Raw genomic sequence first — 23,068 nt, 5'->3', positions numbered from 1 at the left:
TTGGCTGACCCGAAGTCACCCAAATTCACTGTAGCATAGCGATGATTTTTGTGTGAAACCGGCCACACAGTGAAGAGCAGTATAGACAGACATAATACTGTAGAAAGGAGCTGTGCCGTATTGTGCAGAACAACGGTCTCAACGATCAACATGAAAATACAACTGAAAATGTTAGACGCCTGTACTCTGCTTCTGCAGCTTGTCATATGAGGAAATAACTAGTTATTTACGAGCAGTTAAACATCTCTATACTGACCTGAGCAGTCACTACTTTGTCTCCACTGGTTGCACTAGCTAGATCCAAGGACGGCTGCGTATCTCGGCTTAAACTCTCTGCCACGATGTTCGGAGACAGGAGTCCTCCAGAAAGAAAGGCATCCTTTGTAACTGGAAATAAACTAATTGCCGTCAGGAGATGCAGATAGATCTGAACAACCACCACATTAAAGGGGTTGTCCCACGAAAAATATTCTACAATTTTTAAACCAGCACCTGGATCTAAATACTTTTGTAATTGCATGTAATTAAACATTTTGTATAGTCAGAGTTATTCAATAAAATGTATCTGTGTAGCGCCACCTGCATTTTTTTTTTCTTATTTCTTTGACCTGCTCACTGAGATGGCCGCACATGCTCAGTTTCATCCTTCAACTGCCTCCTGAGCTGTGATAGGGACAGAGCTGCAGCAGAATGGACACACCCCCTTAGCTGTGATAGGGAGAGCTGAGACACGCCCCCTGAGCTGCAGCAGAAAAGACACTCCCCTGAGCTGTCAGCTTGATATAAATCTAGCAGAGCAATAAATGTGGATATCTCTGGATCCATGTGAGGTACAGGGCTGATTCTAGCTTTATTAGAAAGATGGTCATGGACTATATGATTTTGATTTTTTACATTAGTTATGGGAGATCTCCTTTAAACGATCCTCCAGCCTATATAAGAAAGACCTGCTGTGTACACTGTAGCGGTGGTGCAGTTACTACAGCTTCCTCTCCATTGAAATGAATGGGATGATCAGCTGTAATTACACTGCACTGCCGCTACAATCTAGACGACGTGCAGGTAAACACATGAGTGCTACAGCCCCTGCAAACTGCTAGACGCCCGCCAATCAGATATTGAGGACCTATCCTGAAGATAGTCATCAATATGCACATCCCCTTTAACTATACATTGCAAAACAGCGACCTAGGTATTTTCTGTGTGCAAGAGATTTTTTTTATTTGCAAACTGATGGAAAAATCTAATATTCACAAAGATAAACATAAAATGTATATTATTAAAAGACCAAATCATGCCGCAAAGGAAGCTATAAAAAGGCAGAATATAAAACTGCATCGCTTTTGAAATCTGCATCCTGTTCAATACTTTATATCTGGACTTGCTTGTATCATATTACCAAGACAAAGGCTTATTAAAAGGGGTATGCCATCAAAGAAAAACCCGTTTCCTGGGCTGCACATGAAGAAATAAAATAGCAGTAGTCACACCTACCTCACCCACCCCTATCACTGCCGTTCTGATGGTGCCGAGGTCCCAGCTGTTCTCCACTTCCTGTTCTTACCTCGACACAGCAGGAAATGGCTGTGATTTCCACTCAGCCAATCACTGGCTGAGGCAGGTCAGCGCTATGGCCAGCCATCCACCGCCATTTCCTGCTGTGTAGCGATGTCAACAGGAAGTGGGGAGCAGTGGGTTCCCCGACACTGTCAGAACGGCAGTGGCAGGGGATGGGTGAGGTAAGCATGGGTTCTTTTTAAAGAAAAAGGTGACAATTCCTTTAAGCAGAGCGGTTTTTAGATGAGTCAAGATTAGTGTTGTTTGGATTAATTCTACAATGTAATTTGCTTCTTGAACATAATGCAAACATCCGTTGATGGGGGGAGCACGTGACCTCTGCAGCCAATCACAGGCTGCAGGGGTCACGTGTAGCCCCCCCGCTTCCATCAATGGATATTGTTTTTAGTGCTGCAGGGAGAGGAAGGGTCAGCCTGGGAGTAACAGACACCAAACTCAACAGCGGGAACCAAGCAAGTATGAACAGCACCGTGGGTCGGCCACCCTTGTAGGTCTTTATTATTCTTGGATAACCCCTTTAATTATCAAAGAGAAGGAATATGGTAACTTTAAAAGGGAATGTGTCATCAAGAAACTACCCGTTTACATCACATTTTTTGGTTTATTTTTTGGGGGATTTTTTCCTCTAAGTTTCCATGTCATCCTACTTTTTTTAAATTCATTCATAAAACCCTGCAATTCCACACTGGCCACTAAGTCTAATAACATGTCAAGAGTTTCTGTTCTGTAGCGATCACTTTTCAGCAATAACAAGCAGGATTACAATGACAGATATCACCTCTGTATAGATAGTACAGAATCCATCATTCATTTTAGGTGGTGGACACAATTTATTTAATCCCTCCCTGTACAATGACCTCTGCACTAGTAATGGACCATGTCCAACTTTAGAAAACTCTCCCATAGAAGTCAATGAGGTCTGCCCCTGTCTAATGTGTCAATCGCACATGTGGCCACTGTAAAGCATAGGTATAAACAGGTAGTCTTCACATATAGGTTTAATGGCAGTGCGAAAACTGAAGGATTTAAGGAATTTTCCAAATAGTGATATGGAAAATTAAAAACATTTTTTTCTCCAAAAATTCAAAAACAAAACAAAACACTATCAAACTTGAGATAAACAACAGGTCATTTTCTTATGATACATCCCCTTTACAAAGGGATCTTCTCATGAAGACAACCGCTGCCATATGCACCCATTAATGCACATAGAAATCATAAAGGGGATACCCCTCTAAAAATCAGAAGATAGATCCGATGTGAAGTAGTGTCACCTATTCAGGTGGACTTGAACCATCTTTGTATTTCATGGACAGACACTTATATGAATGGCGATCATATAACAGCACTATTCCCTGCAGAGGCTGCACCTGATCGGCCATGGCTTTCCCCAGCAAAATCAGAAAGATGACCAAAGGCAGCAACCTTGTATGAGGTACGGTGGTGGCCATATTGACTTTTGCTAAAACCTACCAGAGACCGATAAAGGCAAGATAAACATTGGCAATGTTGAAAATGTGAGGTCAGGTTGGAAAATTTTGGGGCCACGATTGACTGCGAGTACATGCGTTTGGCATGCTTAGTCATGGCTGATTGTTTGACACTTTGTGCAAGCCCCCTAATCGTCTGGTTTAGTCTGGCATGTTGCCGGTGGGCCTGTTGGCCTAATATTTATCTTACGGTTGGTTTACGATAATGACCGCTGACCAATTTACAGACGTTTTTTCACAGTAATGATTGAGACATACACTCACATTCCAGTCCTGAAGATCTTGGACTGTCATAATCATAGTCTCCTTTCTTCTTGCGTGGTGGTGGAGCCGGCCGTGCAGGTGGTGGCGGTCTTGGTGGAGGGACATTTACAGGAGCTGGGGGACGTGTTGGGCCAGACTTCTTAGTACTTGCTACAATATCAGGCTCAACATTGATCTGTCGGGGAGGTTTAGCAGGCGCTAACTGCTCTATAGTTTCAGAGCTGGAAGTTTCTTCGGACAAAGGTTCTTTAGGCTTATCTTCCGTATCCTCTTCAGGCTCAATGGCTTTGTCCAAAAGCTTGTCCTTATCCCTAATTTTACGATTATCTGTCAAGTCGATAATATCTGCAATTTTAGAGGTCTCCACCAACTGTTCAATGATGGGGATGGAGACATCAGGCATCTGACTGGGTTTTGTCTCTGTGATGTCCCCATCTTCCTGATGAAGAAGGTCTTCTGGCTCGTTGTGAAAGGTCATCTCTGTGACCACCAATTCAGGGATGTTTCTCAACTGTTTTGGATTTTTATTTCCAGGTTTTTTTGCGGGACTTATTGTTTCCACATTTTCGGTAGGACAGGGGCTTTCCTCTATGGCACTGGATTTCTGGCTTTCTTCAATGATACTTTCAATAATCTGAAATATTAAAGAAATAAAAATGGATATGTGTCTCCGGTACAATGCCCATAGGGTTCCAATGTAATAAAATGTCTACTACATTATTCCATACAATTTTCTGGCCTCTGTGTGTTGATGAAGCACTGTGGATAAGAGAAGATAGAAAATGTCATCTGCACAGGGCCTTACAGTGTTTTTACAATATATACCAAGGCCTGATATTTGAAATGTCTACAAATGCTAACAAAACTAGTTTAGCTTAAAGGGTCTCCCTCAGCAGATTTGTACCTATGACACTGGCTGACCTGTTACATGTGCACTTGGCAGCTGAAGACATCTGTGTTGGTCCCATGTTCATATTAGCCCGCATTGCTGAGAAAAATTATGTTTTAATATATGCAAAAGAGCCTCTAGGAGCAACTGGGGCGTTGTCATTACACCTAGAGGCTCTGCTCTCTCTGCAACTCCTGCACCCTCTGCACTTTGACAGGACCAGACAATGTAAACATCATCACACCTGGCCCTGTGAATCAAAGTACAGAGGGTGCGGCAGTTGCAGAGAGAGCAGAACCTCTAGATGTAACTGGTAACGCCCCTGTTGCTCCTAGAGGCTCATTTGCATATATTAAAACATCATTTTTCTCAGCAATACAGGCACATACTGTATGAACATGGGACCAACACAGATGTTTTCTGCTGCCAAGAGCACATTTAAAGGGTCAGACAGTTTCATAGGTACAAATCTGCTGACAGATGCCCTGCAAAAGGAGTCAGTCAGCAATTCTGCCCATGCAAAGCTGCTGACAGCGTTAGGCAGGGGCCTTGAGAGCAAAGCTTTTATTATCAGGAGAAATGCGAATATGAATTTTTATTCTGCCAGATTCTGCTCCTGCTAGTGCTCTGGAAGCGAAGCTTCACTATGAGGTGCTCCCTGCATTGAGGTGCTTCATAGAGCTGCACCTCTGCTTTTTTGAGTGACAGCTACAGCCAGCTCCTAGTGGAATGCTATAGCTGTCAGAGGGAAGGCTTTAAGAATTTCAATGATAGCACTTTGCAGTGCAGAACTTGCAGAGTAAAAGTTCACATTCACACTACTCCTGATAATAAAAGATATGTTTGTGTTTTGGACCTTCTCAAAACTGCTGACAGACTCCCTTTCACTCTGGGCAGGTAAATGCCATAGTAAACAGCACTGCCACACATAGTGAGATGATACAACAAGCTTAGAGGGTTTTCCTGAAGTAAAATATTGATATCCTCAAGATAGGTCAATTATTCTAAAAACTATATAAAAAAATATGTGAAACAATATTCCATAATTAATCCATTAAAAATACATCAATTTCATGATTATTATTGGGGCCCCAATTGTATAAGAATCAACCTGTTATATCCACATAAAATCTATGTATTCCAATGTTTTAATATATTGCTATATTCATTTATTTAAACAAGATAATACTAACAGCGATAGCAATATATTAAAACATTGGAATACATAAATTTTATGTGGATATAACAGGTTGATTCATATACATTTGGGGCCCCAGAAGATGAAACAAAGGTTATATATGTAATACTGGTAATTGTAAAGAGAAAACATGACCGAGCAGATCTCATGCTAAAACTGTAGCCTATGGTACTTTACATGTGGCAGTGTGCCTTGAAAGAGAAGCAGCTGGCAATCTGAGGGATAGAAGAAACCACTACTGCGATAAAAGGCAACAGGGTTAAGTGACAACTTGATCATTAGAACATTAATATTGTATGCGATAATTACAGCGGCACCGCTCACTGCTCGGGGACAGGGCTGCTTTACTTTCAGAATGTTATTCTCTTTTTTAGGGAGTTTAAATTAACACTAAACACAGAAAACTTACATTTTTTTTTTTTTTTTTTTAATACCCATTTCTTTCTACATTTCCTCCTCTCCCTTTGTCCTATTCTCTGGAGCTCAGCCTACTGTCTGGTAGGGCTCATCATGCCGATTAAAACGATGTCTTTCTTTTGTCTGTATGCTAAACAGTTGTAGAGAAATCAATGGTTTTTATTCATATGCAAATGAGAAGTTGGTGCACCAGGAGGCAGGGCTGAATCCTTTGAGCACTGCTCTGTAACACCCCCTCTGCACGCTCCTCCCTCCCCTTGATTGACAGGGCTGAGCTGTGTGCCATCATATACTCTATGTACTATCATATTTATGATAGTACTTTAGGTCTGGGAGTCAATTTTTTTTGCTCTCTGTGTCATCCGTGTTCCACAGACACGATACAGCTGAAATTTCATTTTTTTTTCTTACTTTTTTATTGACAAAAGTGAAATTAACAATGGTATCAAACACGCTTATTGTCAAATACAGTGTAAACTTGCATTAATTTTTTCTGCTCCATGGCACATAATAAACAGAATACAGAAACATTTTTCCCTTAATGCCAATCAGCGAATGCATTTTCCCCAACTCTGAATTTCTCTGTCTATCGTGGCATCAAAAAGTATGATCAGACAACCCCTCTAATCTATCCGACCCAAGTTACCTATATCTCAGAGCAATACATTTCCTTGCCATGAACAGTGCCTTCCTTAAAAATATTGTCATATAGTGATCCCAATTTTCTCCGTTCAATATCCCCAGCAGGCAGATCAGTAACTTCCTTCCAAAACTTAGCTATCGGATTGCAGTTCCACAGCATATGCCAAAAGTCTGCCTCCAGTTCTCCACATCGTGGGCATGCCGTGGATGTGGCTCTGCCCATTCTGAACATCCTAGTTGGTGTTAAAAGGGAGCCTGTCACCACCATACGGCCATATACAGTGCTTACATTGTCTTATCGCACACCTATACATGAATGTAATGGTACCTTTGTTATTTTCTTTAGAGACTTGCAGAAGCTGGAAAAATGAAGTTTAATTCATATGCAAATAAGCCCTTGCAAGTGCCCAGGGGCGGCGTTCACTGTGTCTTTTTTTCATTGTTTCCCCACCCCAGCCTATGCCCGCCCTCCTATTCCCTTGCGTCATCCTTCAGTCCGGCCGAGATCCCGCCTGCGCACTGCCTCGCCGGGCAAGGGCATGCACACTGCGATGCCCATTGTTGGCACGGCATCGCTTTAAACTACTGAACAAGCGCCGGCGAACCAGCGGCAATGTGGCGTTTGCCGGCACATGCGCAGTAGTTAAAGCGACACATGTAAGTGTGATTCTAATAAAGTCGTTATGGACTCCTCAGTGAGTGTGGGTATCAATCTTTTCCATATATCTAATACTTGAAGGGGATTTGTACTAATCTTCGCGCATACTAGATGTGTATAGATTGCTGATACTAGTCCTCTGGGGCCCTGAGTTTTGACAACTCCTATAAGAGGATATTTGGAGATTCTAGTGCTGTTGGTTGGGTACTTACTCTGTAAGGCTGCCCTAAGTTGTAAATATGAAAAGAAAAAAGTGCGAGGGATGTTTTACTTTGGTGACAAAGTCTCAAACATCATTATTACTCCTTGATCATATACATCGCCAAAGGTTTTTCCATCTGTCTGCTCCCATTACCACCTGCATCAGAGATGGATTATCCCATAGAGGTATGTCCGAAAATACCTCCGTGAATTTGGCCAATGTTTTAGCCTCCTTCCACACCGTCTGACCCAGTTTGTGTATAGGCAACAGTGGTCTCTGGAATTTTGGGGATCCCTCCAAAACCGACCACAAGGTGCCACAATTAAGTTATAGTGCTAAAAAGTACTCTGAGGTAGGCAGGTCTTCTGTTGTATACCATGTGTTAATAAGCCTTAGTTGACCGGCTAAATAATATATAAAAAAATCTGGTAAAGCCATACCTCCCTCTGTTTTGGGACGTTTCAGTGTGTCCAAACTGAGTTTGGCCCGCGACCTGCCCCAAATGAAGGTTCTAGCCATAGAATCTAATTCTTTAAATATCGATTGGGGTATGTGTGTTTCTGAGTGCTGAATTACATAGAGAACTTTGGGGAGTATTATCATTTTGAGTAGGCTAATGCGCCCAGCCACTGATATGGGTAGCGCGTTCCAACTTTTAAAATTTGTTCCGTATGTGGTCAATTGAGGGGCAAATATTTAGTGATATAGCCCGGAAGTATTGTTTAGTGATCTTGACACCTAGATATTTAAATGTGCCCACTACCTTTAACTGAGCTACATGGGACAGGACCTTTCCAGTCTGACTTACCCATAGGCATGAAGACAGATTTTTCCCAGTTGATTCTCAGACCTGAATAATCTTCAAACTCATCAATTAGGGCCACCGTGCCTCTGAGAGACGAATCCGGTAATGACATGTACAGGATCATGTCATCTGCATATAGTCCAATACGGACTTCTCTCTCTCCCATGGTCACTCCATGTATAGAATTACTATTTCTCACTCTAATGGCCAGAGTCTCAACTGCTAGGGCAAATAAGAGTGGTGACAGGGACATCCCCGTCTTGTCCCTCTATAGAGAGGGAAGCTTTCTGACAATTCTCCGTTTATTAGTAGCCTGCTTACTGGATTGCTATAAAGCAAACTAATCCAACTAAGAAATTGTGGGCCAAACCCAAATCCTCGTAGGCATCCAAATATGACCACTCTATTGAGTTGAATGCCTTAGCAGCATCAAGTAATGCCAAGGCCCAATCTGCATTCAGGGAGAAACCCACCCGCGTAACCACCTGGACCCTTCTTATATTCTCAGGGGTGGATTTTCTTGGCATAAATCCTGTTTGGTCTTGATGAACCAATGACAGGATTACCTGGTTAAGGCGGGTTGCCAATATTCTGGTCAGGATTTTGTATTCCACGTTTAATAGAGCTATAGGCCTAGAGGAACCACACTCAAGCTTTATCAGGCTTGAGTAATAAAATTATAAAAGGAGTCCGGTAGTTTCCCTGTCCCCAGGGCCAATTGGTAGCTAAAAGTTGGGGAGCCAATACCTCTGCATATCTAGAGTATACCTCCTTGGGAAGTCCGTATGGACCTGGAGATTTCCCATTATTAAGGTCTGCAATGGCTTGTAGCACTTCTTCTAAACTAGTAGGTTGATCTAGTTGGTCCCTTTGTGTTACAGTAAGTTTAGGGAATGGGATGCCGTATAAGTATGAATAGTAGTAAGTGTTGAATTCCTGCCCCATGTGGTCTCTAATTGCTAGGATTGTTGAGGAGTCATGTCTAATCAGTTGAGCAAGTAGCTTGGCCGATTGATTGCTAGCTCAAAAGCTGTTTCAGGAAAAACTATTTCCGGTCAGCTTTGTCTTTAAGCACCGCAAGATATTGTCTGCCCACTTGAAGCCCAGCTGTCGTGTTGGCATCAGTCGGATGACAAATTTATTGTTGCTCCAACGCGGTACACTTAGATTCTAGCTCCGTTTCGGAGCGTTTAGTGTCCTTTTTAATGTATGTTGGCAGTGGCGTACACACAATCCACGGGGCCCCGGTGCGAAACTGATCCATGGGCCCCCCCCCCCCCAAACCCGCTGCCGCGCGCGCGTGCGTGTGTGTGTGTGCGTGTGTGTGTGTATATATATATATATATATATATATATATATATATATATATATATATATACACACACTGTATATTACTATATACAAGAGGATGATATTCGGTATAACCCACGGTATTCCCACGTAAAACCAGCTCTGCTACATTATGTAGCAGTGCTGGTTTTGTCATGCATTTCTTTTGCCTTCATATAGTAAAATACTTTATTGGCCTATCAATGGCTTTATAACTAACTCTGCTATATTTCTGTAGCCTACAGCCTCTGACTGCCCAGTTGAAACTACTACACCCAACATGTTCTGGCAGTAATAGTAAATGGATATTGGTGCAATTCTGAGCTACTAGTCTATATAATAAATATGTAGCCTACATATGTATTATATAGACTAGTAGCTCAGAATTGCACCATTATCCATTTACTATTACTGCCAGAACATGTTGGGTGTAGTAGTTTCAACTGGGCAGTCAGAGGTTGTAGGCTACAGAAATATAGCAGAGTTAGTTATAAAGCCATTGATAGGCCAATGAAGTATTTTACCATATGAAGGCAAAAGAAATGCATGACAAAGCCAGCTCTGCTACATCCAAGCATATACTAGAAGCTCAATAGAAGTGCCTACACAAAAGAGCTGCACCCCAAGACAACAGAAAAAAAACATTACTTCATAGCACAAGTCACCGGTCATAACTTTACATACATTGCCCAACTCTCAGCCCCCATCAGACCTCACTCTGAAAGCCGGACCGGCTTCTTTGCGCAGCGCTCTCCCTCTCCCTTTCTTTTCCGGCGCCTTCTCCCTGTCCCTGCATCTCAACGTCATGTCCGGCACGCCGCACTGCCGGCCGGGGAGGAGACTCAGGGGCAGGAGCGTACATAAAAATCACTGGGGCCCATAGCAGGAATCTAAATTGGGCCCCCATTCCCCTTTAATAGCCCCTCCCTTTGTTCCATGAACTATTCTTGCTGCTGCGTTTTATAATTTATGCCATCAGGGCCGGATTGGGATTACAAAACAGCCCTGGCACACAAAAGAGGTATAATAGATGCAGTGTGTACAGATGTATATTATATACAGCAGTGTACAGTTATATGAGGTACGCGGTATAATATATGCAGTGTGTACAGTTATATAGTATATTCCCTAGTGTTCTGATATGTGAGGTACAGGGTATAATATATGCAGTGTGTACAGGTATATAGTATATACAGCAGTGTACTGATATGTGAGGTACGGGGTATAAAATATGCAGTGTATACAGTATATACAGTAGTGTAATATGTGAGGTATAATAGATGCAGTGTGCACAGGTATATAGTAAATACAGCAGTGTATTGACAGCTCGTACCTCACATATCAGTACACCGCTGTATATACTATATATCTGTACACACTGCATCTATTATACCTCATACCTCACATATATAGTATATACAGCAGTGTACTGATATCTGTACACACAGCATCTATTATACCTCATACCTCACATATCAGTACACTGCTGTATATACTATATATCTGTACACACTGCATCTATTATACCTCGTACCTCACATATATAGTATATACAGCAGTGTACTGATATCTGTACACACAGCATCTATTATACCTCATACCTCACATATATAGTATATACAGCAGTGTACTGATATCTCTACACACAGCATCTATTATACCTTGTACCTCACATATCAGTGCACTGCGGTATATACTATATATCTGTACATATTGCATGTATAATACTGTGTAATATATGCAGTGTGTGTGTATATATATATATACACACAAACACACACACACACACACACACACACAGCAGTGTATTGATGTGAGACATAGAAGGTATAATACAGTAGCTGAAGTGTTTACAGATATATGTGGTCAGTTATACATTATGGTCACTGTGTGTGTGAGGTATATGAGGTAGTGGTCACTGTAAGGCTACTTTCACACCTGCGTTCAGGTGTCCGCTCGTGAGCTCCGTTTTAAGGGGCTCACGAGCGGCCCTGAACGCAGCCGTCTGGCCCTAATGCATTCTCAGTGGAGGCGGATCCGCTGAGAATGCATCCGCCTGACAGCGCTCAGCCTCCGCTCCGCTCAGTGAGCGGACACCTGAACGCTGCTTGCAGTGTTCAGCTGTCCGCCTGGCTGTGCGGAGGCGAGCGGATCCGTTCCGACTTACAATGTAAGTCAATGGGGACGGATCCGCTTGAAGATGACACCATATGGCTCAATCTTCAAGCGGATCCGTCCCCCATTGACTTTCAATGTAAAGTCTGAACGGATCCGCTCAGGCTGCTTTCACACTTAGAAAAATGTTCTAAGTTATAATGCAGACGGATCCGTTCTGAACGGATGCAAACGTCTGCATTATAGGAGCGGATCCGTTCAGAACGGATCCGATCGAACGCAGGTGTGAAAGTAGCCTAACTGTCTGAAGTATTATATATGAGTGAGCAATGAGTAAAAACAGGGCATGGAGGGGGGGTAAATGATGAAAAGTGGAGGACCTCCTCTTACCACTCCAGTCCAGTCTGTATGAATTAACGCAGAGCTGATTGTGAACTTCTAATACTTGCTGTTAGGGGTTGAAGGACCTGGGATGATGTCATCACAGGTCCTGGCAGATATACCTTTGAAACCTAGGAACTACACCATTTTTGGTGCAGTTCCTTTGCTAGATTCTGCAGGACCTGTGATGTTGAATATGATGTCATCACAGGTCCTGGCAGATGCACTGTTCTAACCTGGGAACTACACTTTACACTGTGCAGTTCCCTTACAGGACCTCTGATGACATCATCAAAGGTCCTTTAGCTTTAGAAAGATAAATAGGAGCAATTAGGGGGCGGGGCCTCTCCTCCACTTCGGGGCCCCGTCTGCCTATATGGTAGGTAGCCACTGCTCAGGGGGAGGAGACTCAAGGGAGGGTAGGGCTGGTAGCAAGGAAACAACACTGGGGGGGCGGGCCCCGGGCCGGCCACCCGGGTTATACAGGCACAGCACTACTGTAGGGCGGGTCCACAGGCGGCCGGGGAGGAGACTCAAGGGAGGGTAGGGCTGGCAGCAGGGAAACTCAACACTGGGGGGCGGGCCCCGGCCGGCCGCCCGGGTTATACAGGCACAGTGCTACTGCAGGGCGGGTCCACAGGCGGCCGGGCCCCCTGGAGTGCCGGGCCCGGTCGCAAGTGCGACCCCTGCGACCCCTGTATGTACGCCACTGTATGTTGGAGAGTAATGTCCCAAGTAGATACGTTTTTAGAGTTTCCCACACCAGAGCTAGATTGGGTTCATTGACATGCGCATTCAAAAATTCCTGCAGTTGGTATGAGGTCCCATCTGTTGAACCCATAAGGTATAGCCAGAACGGGTGTATATTCATACTGTACATTACTGATGGGGCTCTGCATGTTAACATACCTAGTATTGGGGAGTGATCTGATACTCCCCGGGGTAAGTATACTATGGATCTGGTATTTAACAATGTTAGTCCATTGCCTAGCATGTAGTCTATGCTGGTTAAGGAATCGCGATCACCACTATGACATGAATACACCCGAGATCTGGGATTTTTAGTTCCCCATATATATCGAACCACCTGAATTCAGCTGAGAATCTTTTGAGATTCAAGATATTTCCTGTATTTGAATGGTCAGCCGCACAGAGGAGTCGGTCCAGCGAGGGGTCCAACATCATGTTTAAATCGCCCATACGTATTACTTTTGCATGTGGGTTTGTTGCCGCAAAGGTAGCTGCTAGGTGTAGGACCTGCATAGAACCAGGGGGAGGATTATAAATACCTAGTAAGATGTATTAATCATTATCAATAAGAGCATGAACAAAGACATATCTGCCTTCTGTATCTGTGACTAGTTCTTTTACCTCCCAGCGTAACTGTTTATGTATTAGCAGAGACACCCCCCTTGAAGAGGAGGTATGATATGAGTGTGCGGCCCATTGTATCCATGGCCTCTTCAGGTCCCCAGAGGTATTAGGTAGCCGATGCGTCTCCGGGAGACACAGAATATGTGGGCTGGAATGCCTAATGAATGCAAACACCATTGATCGCTTTTGTGGGGTGCCCAATCCCCTGACATTCCATGACAGAGCCATGATGCTCTGAGTAAACCTATGACATCAGGGGCTGAACTTACCACAATGGCTGTATTGGCATATCTAAAAGTGCTGGTAACAATATATAACCGAGAAAACTGAGAACAAATTGAACAAACCAGGTTCGCAAACATTTAGAATCTTGTATATATACACCAGACGAGATATAGAATGTTTGCGTCTCTAACCAGACTACAGGCCAGTGAGACCGGGATGCCTCTGTCTTTGATGTTTTGACATTGGCATGCAGGCTGCGGCCACTACTATGATAAAACTGTATAAGTATATATGGCGTCTCCCAACCATGTTAGCTTATATGTATATAGGTGCAACCAGAAACTGTAATTAACTGTAGCTGAAACAGTTCAACTTATCCTAGCCAGTCCATTGGCGCCGACCGATGGTCTGCCCTTAGGCTCTATCAGAAGTCTCAGCGTCTTGGTGATCTTCGCCTCACAGCCAGCCTTTCAGCGGCTTCTCCAGGGGAGGCAAAAAATACCGCTCTGTCACCATCCACCACTCGTAGCTTCGCAGGATAGCCCATGGAGCATGGTATGTTGGCTTTTCTCAGGCGTCGCTTGATATCCATAAAGGTGGCCTGTTGTTTCTGCAGTTCCATTTAAAAAAAAACGGGAATATGGATACTCTGGTACTGTCGTACTTGATTTCTTGTTTTCTCCCGGCAAGACCAAATATCTTATCTCTGTCCTCGCAGTTGAGAAATCTTGCGAGCATGGGTCTAGGTGGGGCAGGTTTTGCTGGTACTCTATGAGCCCTTTCTATTGCAAAGGCTGACGAGAAATTAGCATCTGGAAATAATTATTTTATTCAGTTTTCAATAAATTCATCTGGTTTGCGGCCTTTCACTCTTTCAGGCAAGCCGATGATTCTGATGTTATTGCTGCGGAGCCCTATTTTCTAGATCAGGCATGCTCAACTGCGGCCCTCCAGCTGTTGTAAAACTACAACTCCCACAATGCCCTGCTGTAGGCTGTTCGGGCATGCTGGGAGTTGTAGTTTTGCAACAGCTGGAGGGCCGCATGTTGAGCATGCCTCTTCTAGATCATCTGCTTTCTGTTTCCAGAGCTCCGCCTTAGTGTTAAGATCAGAAATGGATCTGGGAACAGTGGCGGTAGCGTCTTCTATGCGTGATATACGCTCTTAAGTGTGTTGAACTCTCGTAAATTGTGCATGTCTTCGCGTAAGAGGCCCAGATCAATCTTGACTTTATCCAATTTCCCTGTGAGAGATGTTTTACATGCAGTAATGGCTTCTAGAACCTGAACTGTTACTTGATTAAGAGTGGGTTTGTCTTGGACTTCATCAGAAGCGTTTACAGGAGCCGTTATATCTGATGCAGTGCTGGCTATGGTATGGATATTCCGCTGCGATAAAGGTGACCGCAAATTCTCATCTGGTTGTCTGGCAAATTCTTTTAATTTTTATGCAGCATTTGGTGCTTTTTGTGGCCCCATTGTTATGATCGATTAAAGGAAACCTGTCACCATGATTTTGCGCATAGAGCTGGGGACATGGGCTGCTAGATGGCCACTAGCACATCTGCAGTACCCAGGTCCCATAGCTCTCTGAGCTTTTATTGTGTTAAAAAACCGTTTTGAGTGATATGCAAATTACCCAATATGAGTCCTGTAGCCGGAGAGGAGTCAAGCGGAAAGGAGCCCAGCACCGCCCCGCGTCCTCCGAATCTCCTCCTTGCTGGCTGACGTCACAGAGCTGGAGCACCGAAATCTCACGATGCGCGAGATGACAGGTTTCCTTTAAGGAGTAATAGACAGCTAATATAGTTGTGTCTGGGGTTGGTATATATCAGTGTTGTTCTCTTGTGAGTTGTAGAATTGCCAATGGATCTGGCAGATCGTCTTTATGGAGCTAATTTAGGCTACTTTCACACTTGCGTTCAGAGCGGATCCGTCTGAGACGGATCCGCTCATATAATGCAGATGGTGGATCCGTTCAGAACGGATCCGTCTGCATTATATTGTAAAAAAAAATTCTAAGTGTCAAAGTAGCCTGAACGGATCCGTCCAAACTTTACATTGAAAGTCAATGGGGGACGGATCCGTTTGAAAATTGAGCCATAGTGTGTCATATTCAAACGGATCCGTCCCCATTGACTTACATTGTAAGTCTGGACGGATCCGTTTGCCTCCGCACAGTCAGACGGACACCCGAACGCTGCAAGCAGCGTTTGGGTGTCCGCCTGCTGAGCGGAGGCCAAACGCTGCCAGACTGATGCATTCTGAGCGGATCGGCATCCACTAAGAATGCATTAGGGCAGTACGGATGCGTTCGGGGCCGCTTGTGAGAGCCTTCAAACGGAACTCACAAGCGGAGCCCCAAACGCTAGTGTGAAAGTAGCCTTATACTCCTATGGGTGTGTCTTTTTCAGGCAGTCTGGGGTTTAACCCGTAGGTCTCTTTCAGATGGGCGTTGCGGGAAAAGGTGCGGGTGCGTTGCGGGAACATGCGTGATTTTTCAGCGCGAGTGCAAAACATTGTAATGCGTTTTGCACGTGCGTGAGAAAAATCGGCATGCTTTGTACCCCGGTATTCTGTGTAGATTGTATTATTTTCCCTTATAACATGGTTATAAGGGAAAATAATAGCTTTCTGAATACAGAATGCATAGCACAATAGCGCTGGAGGGGTTAAAAAAATAATAAAAAATAATTTATCTCACCTTAATCCACTTGATCGCGCAGCCCGGCTTCTCTTCTGTCTTCTTTTTTGGTATGTGCAGGAAAAGGACCGGTGGTGACGTCACTCCGGTCATCACATGGTCCGTCACATGATCTTTTACCATGGTGATGGATCATGTGATGACTGGAGTGACGTCACCACAGGTCCTTTTCCTGCACACAGCAAATAAGAAGACAGAAGAAAAGCCGGGCTGCGCTATCAAGTGGATTAAGGCGAGTTAAATTATTATTATTTTTTTTAACCCCTCCAGCGCTATTGTACTATGCATTCTGTATTCAGAATGCTATTATTTTCCCTTATAACCATGTTATAAGGGAAAATAATAATAAAGATCAGGTCTCCATCCCGATCGTCTCCTAGCAACCGTGCGTGAAAATCGCACCGCATCCGCACTTGCTTGCGGATGCTTGCGATTTTCACGCAGCCCCATTCACTTCTATGGGGCCTGCGTTGCATGAAAAACACACAAAATAGAGCATGCTGCGATTTTCACGCAATGCACAAGTGATGCGTAAAAAAAAAAATCACAGCTCATGTGCACAACCCCATAGAAAGGAATGGGTCCTGATTCAGTGCGGGTGCAAAGCGTTCAACTCACGCATTGCACCTGCGCACAAAACTCGCCCGTGTGAAAGGGGCCTTAGTCTTTCGGTGAGGAAGCTTGGCTGTGCTTTGTGATGGGTCGTCAATGAGCTGCACTGTGGTTAATCCCTGGGCTGATCGGGGTTCCCTCTTCCTCCCGGCACTAAAGGTGAAGCTTACAATATGGCCGTTTGGCATGAAAATTACTGGAGGTGCGCAGCAGTCGTGCTCTGCAGAGGCGCTCAGGATATTATTTGTGTCTTGAGCCCCACTTTCTCTCCTGCCTGCCGCTCCTTCTGTTTTTCCCCTGCTCCTCTCACCTCGTCTTGTGTGCCGCAACGCTCAGTGTGCCTGTAACTCTGCCTCCTTCTTTCCCCTTCGTCTCACCGGTCCCTGCTCTGCACGCTCCGGCACCCGCACGGATCGCCTCTCCGTGTCTCTTGCTTGCAGGTCAGTGCAGCGCACCCTCAGGAGTCTCACCAGGTGGTTGCAGACCTTTCACCCCTTAATCTCTGCAGGATTTATCCTGGTAGTGCCGCGCCAGCCTCGGAGCTCTTCTCAGATGCGACTAGCCATCTTGGCTCCTGTCCACGCTTTCCCCCCTAAAATTTCATTTTAAGAGCATCTCCTATAAATGGTGTGTGAAACACGTCTGGGTCCGTGTTCGGACTAACAGACTATAATGGGCGTGATGCATCCATAAACACGGATAATAAATACACACATCAAAATAAATGGGTACGTGTTCTGTCCGAGGAGAACATGGACAGCACACATGTATAAATCACTGACATGTGAATAAGGCCTCAGGCTGGCATTTGGTGGGTAGCCGCAGGGTAGCACAAACCTCTTTAGAGTCATCTTGCTTTGGTTCGGTGGTTCCAGTTTCTGGCCCGTTGTTTTTGGAATGTGTGACTTCTTCCTGTGAACATCATACACAATTTATAAGATTATATGTCCAGTAAATAGTGAAAGTTACAGCAAATCCACATTTTGGGCAAAAAGTTATCGGAGTTAGATCGGCAGTACAGTAATCTCCCTGCTATGTGTCTGGTATGCGGATAACAAACCTGCAGATCCAGGGCAGGTTAATAATGACAACAATTAACCCCAATGTGGAATGCGAAGACTGCCGGAGAAATTCCTGCCTTGTAGCGTTAGGCCCTAACATAACACTAGTGACACTTCACGGGAGGTTACAATGGAAAACATGTCTGAATGCACTGAAAAGGCTATACCTGTTGGTTTTCTTATTGCAATGAGAAATGACACTGATCTCTTACACTCCACACAGGCCTTCAACGAGTGATTGCCGGGCGTACCAGCGGTGGGATCTGCAGTATGTAGGTGCTCATTTATAGCTTAGAAGCCGTTTGCCACCCCATCGCCACAGATAGAATGAATGGAGAGATAGAGGACCTCCATTCTTGATACAGACGGTGGGATGTTTATGGCATACCCTATGCAACTGTGTGATGGGAATACTCTCTTTAAGTGGTCATTCAAAACATTTCTCGATGCTCATGAGACATGGAAAAGAATGCAGGACACAGAGTTCTGCTGAAGATCACAGCGAGAACCAGAAGGTACATGAGACAAAGCAGATGGTGGACTGTGGTCACTGTATATTAAGTCACGCTACTGTAATTTATGAGATGGTTGTAAAGTCAGAGGCCTGCCACAACTCTAGTTGATCCTCTGTAGCAAACCGTGGTCTGTGTTGTGTCATGGACACTGGAAAACTCAGCAGAACTGAAAGCTGATGAAGGGTGGGAGGGGATGACTATGTGGAATGGGGCCCTGCTGTCCGTACGGGGCCCAAGAGTGCGGCTGCTGTGCAGAGTGCAGCAGTAAAGGGATGTAACCAGTATAGATACCCACAGGATTTAATGGGGTACATTCAGTGATGATATCTGTAGTGGTCTCCTGATTGGATACTACAGCTGTCACCCTGAGCAAACGGGTAGAGAGCACCTCGCAGTGAAGCCCACCCTGGCCACTTGCAGGAGCAGAACCTGGAGGAATTAAGGCTCATAATCCCACTACTATGAGGATGTTGATGCTCATCGCCCACTAATAAGATGTGCGACAATCAGATCACATTGGATGGGGTCTGGTCACTGAAACACTTACCAACACCTAAGATGAACAGGCCTCTGGAGTGTCTGACTCTGAGCTACCATATACTGTTGTGGTGGGTACTCTGCACAGAGCCCATTACCCCACCAATGCCAAGACAGAAGAATACACAAGATGCATATGGACTCTGTGAGGGTGTGCTGCAGTGTGGGAATTGTCTGGGCTTCCAAACAAAAAATGACTCAAGTTAATTGGTCATCAAAAGACCATTCTGGCAAACAGATAAGTGTATAGATCTGGTATGTCTGCCAACCTTGGGTAACACTGCTTGCCAGAGACTACAGGCAGCTAATGAGTGCAGACTGCTTGTGAATCCAGCTATCCATCAGTCACACTAATTAGGTCCCTCAAGAACTGGTCTACCAGCCAAAATATATTTAGATGGTTGTTCTGTGCGGTAACCAAGTATCCGTCTCCCTCTACACACAAGTAACGCGCTCCTCCACTGACTCACCTGCCATTGTTTTCAGTTTAGGTCTGCAGGAGCAGACACATTTTTCAGTATGGTATCAACATTTGTTGTACAGTATAGGTCAGGCAATCTATTAAACAGGAACTCATATACATGGAGGATGTTGGCGCAATTTTTTTTGCAGACCCCATTCTCATATGCCAAGGGCTTTCAAATTACTGACAGTAATATCAATCTGGCGGGCTGTAGGCAGAAGAACAGCCTGCCAGAGGTGTTTGGATCCAGGCTAGCCGGATATTGCCTGCCTGATCCCATTGACTATAATAGGATCTGGTGGGAATCTGGCCGCGCCCCGCCGGTTCCTATTATAGTCAAAGGGCCCCAGTGGTGAACTGCAGTATCTGGTTAGGCTGGATCCAGAAAACCCCGGAAGTCAGTTCCTTTGCCAGAACAGCCTGCCAGATTGATCTGCCACCTGTGTGAAAATTTAGTTACCTATTGCACTTACTCCACAACCATGCCTTGTGTCCCCCTTCTCTCCCGCTTAGTGCTAGAAGGCATATTGTCCATTAGGGGGCAAGAGCCACATCAGCAAATAGCTCTGATCAAACTGCTCTTTTAGGACTCCAAATGAGTGAAAAAACATAAATACAGGAGGAGGCATGTTTCCTAATCCTGCCAGCAGAACAGCCTGGTGGCCCAAAATCAAGATCTCCTGATCCACAATGAGATCCTACTAGCAGACTTCAAGGGAACCTGTCACCGGGATTTTGTGTATAGAGCTGAGGACATGGGTTGCTAGATGGCCGCTAGCACATCCGCAATACCCAGTCCCCATAGCTCTGTGTGCTTTTATTGGGTAAAAAAACCTATTTGATACATATGCAAATTAACCTGAGATGAGTCCTGTACGTGAGAGGAGTCAGGGACAGGACTCAGCTCAGGTTAATTTGCATATGTATCAAATCGGTTTTTTTCACACAACAAAAGCACACAGAGCTATGGGGACTGGGTATTTCGTATGTGCTAGCGGCCATCTAGCAGCCCATGTCCTCAGCTCTATACACAAAATCCCGGTGACAGGTTCCCTTTCAATTCTACTCCTACTTCTTCAAAGAGAGAGCAAGGCTAGCATATGAGAACGCTATTCTGGATAAATGTCCTTCATTGGTCCACATTTACGATTGTGGCTGTGTTGGAATTCTGGCGTAATTTCAGTGCAAATTTTGCGCATCTCAATTTAGACCTATTTTTTTAAGCAAAAGTGTGCCAAAAAGAATAATCCACAGAGCTTTGGCCAGCCAAGGGGGCACAGCTCCAGATGTGACAGTATGCATCAAAATTTAGGCACAAAATTCTGTTGCTAGCCAATAGGTGGAATAAAATGAGGCCTACACCAAACTGATTGATGGTGAGGAGTCTGTCTGCTGTGATATTTACAGACGCTCTCCTCAGTCCAGACAAGTGACCATTTCGCCTTTATGTATTCACTTTCTATTCTGAGAACTCTTATCTATATGTGACAAAGAAGAAGCAAACACCCAATGCACTTTGCACTGCATCATGAATGCACGTTGGCCGAAGCTAATTTAACACTGCATTAAAAACACATTTCGCAATATACTTACCATGCTCAATCGATCCACTTCTGAGGGTCTCAAGAGCCACCCAATGATGTTGATGATGCCCCGCGGACGCTGGCATTATGGTCATACTTATAACTCGTGGTCAATGGCTGTGACCAAGGCAGCCCATCATCCATACTGATGCCAATGATGTGACCAGTGAGTAGTCATGGCAGTCACCTGATGCCATCAGCACAGGACTACACACAAGCTGCATCGGTAAGGTAAGTACATTGCAAAATTTGTTATTTTACAATTATTGCATGTACAATAGGGAACAAAGGATCAGAAAGTTAAAAAAAAAATGGGTTCAAGGGTCACTGTACTTTTCCACAATTTTATTTAAATTTAATAGAGAATGGGGTAACTAGTAAATATCTAAATCATTTTATTAAAAAAATATTCCTGCACCCACCTGAAAAAAAGCTCAATAAAGTCATGGCCACTAGGGGTCTGACTTCCATCTAAGTTTCAGTAAATTGCCTGTTGTCAGGCAAGATCTGCGCCTGGAAACAAATTTAGAAGAGGGCAGAGAGGAATTGGGGGGCATGTCAAGGCTAGCCTAGATTCTGATAAAAGAACTGCTTCTACACGCCTTCTGAACATCACAGGAGCCTCCTGCTTTTCTAGAAGTGTGATTTCTCCCTCCTTATTAGCTTTCTGAACTCCCTGGAAGAAAAAATATATATAGCGGAAAGTAAGGTCACTGGATACAGTACTGGGAGAAGAGAGACACCCCCTGCTTGTGAGAGAAATGCATCTAGCTGTGCAGTGGACATTAGGAAAGTCCAAACATAACTGCTCCTTCACAGTTATGAACGTACAAAGAAGCACGGCCATTATGCAAACTTTTTTTTTTTAAAGCTCAGGTAAGATAGGCCATCAATATTAGTCTACCTGCACCAGGGTGCACCAAAAGCTGAAATTTCTAACTCTAGTTTTTGGTGCAGTTTTGCCGCAGATCTCATCTTTCGTTTGAAAAGGGGGAAATCCGCAGCTAAATACGCAAACGTAATAGACATGCTGTGGATTAGGAAATCTGTATGGCAGATCAATTTCTGCGCAGAACAAATCTGCATAGTGTACATGAATTTGCCTATTCTTTGCTCGCACTGTATTACGCCATAAATCAAGTCTGTCAGTAGCCCCACGATCAGCTGTTTTAAGTCGGCGCCGGTAAGTGCTGTGTATTCTTCGTAGTTTACAGTGCTCCATACTGCAGAACATTGTACATACAGTAGCAACAAAGATTCAGCTGCAATCCCCACGCTTTCTATGTCTAGGAGTCCAGTGAGTGATCCTACTCAGTGACTGACAGCAATTTCAGTAGGACTGTGCATAGCAAGACAGCTGTCAATCAATGATGGGACCTCCCACTGGACTCATAAGTCCACAAAGAGCAGAAATTGACATAAATGACATGAACGTTTTACTGAATCTTTTCCCAAAAAGCTATATAAAATCAGTCTGCTCAGCTCCTCCTGCTCTATGACGTGCTGCTCAAGGTTCCTTTTAAACTATTAAAGGCTAATTACTGTATAATTGCTGTTCTTATGTCAGATGAGTAATGTCTAGGACTCTCTCCTGCAGGGAGGAATTTGATTTACCTCCTGTGATTTGGTATTAAATTGATCTTCCTCAGAGAGACAAACCTGGGAGCCGTTCTCCTCCCGGCACGGTCACCTTCCTGGATAAATACAGGACTCCAGCTTGGTACAAAGATTACAGGGGCGTTCGCGTGCCAGAAAAGAGGCACAGACATAAAACACAGGTACAGAATTCAACTGACCTCCAAATTCTCTCTTTCCTGGAATTACAAACTTAACACTTAGGATCCATTCACACTTCCGCAACTCTGCTCCGCATTTTGCGGAACGAAATTGCGGACCCATTCATTTCTATAGGGCCGCACGATGTGCTGCCCGGATCCGGAATTGTGAATCCGCACTTCCGGGCCTGCAATTCCTTTCCCATAAAAAAATAGATCTCCTATTCTTGTCCGCAATTGCGGACAAGATT

The 23,068-nt window shown here is 44.4% G+C and overlaps 1 protein-coding gene across 2 annotated transcripts in view; it reads right to left on the bottom strand.

The window, feature by feature from the left end:
* Window positions 1-23,068, bottom strand: part of WDR44 (WD repeat domain 44) — an 89,044-nt gene that overhangs the window by 33,042 nt on the left and 32,934 nt on the right. For both annotated transcript variants that reach the window (XM_044305249.1, XM_044305250.1), the window contains 3 exons: window positions 17,721-17,795; window positions 3,333-3,966; window positions 257-387 (listed from right to left, as the gene is read on the bottom strand). In XM_044305249.1, coding sequence (XP_044161184.1) covers window positions 257-387; window positions 3,333-3,966; window positions 17,721-17,795 — 840 coding nt within the window. The remainder of the gene's footprint in view (window positions 1-256; window positions 388-3,332; window positions 3,967-17,720; window positions 17,796-23,068) is intronic.

The sequence above is a fragment of the Bufo gargarizans genome, chromosome 9 (genome assembly GCF_014858855.1).
Source record: "Bufo gargarizans isolate SCDJY-AF-19 chromosome 9, ASM1485885v1, whole genome shotgun sequence".
Taxonomy (NCBI): domain Eukaryota; kingdom Metazoa; phylum Chordata; class Amphibia; order Anura; family Bufonidae; genus Bufo; species Bufo gargarizans.
Note: the sequence above shows the minus strand (reverse complement) of the source record. Positions and strands in the feature narration are given on the sequence as shown.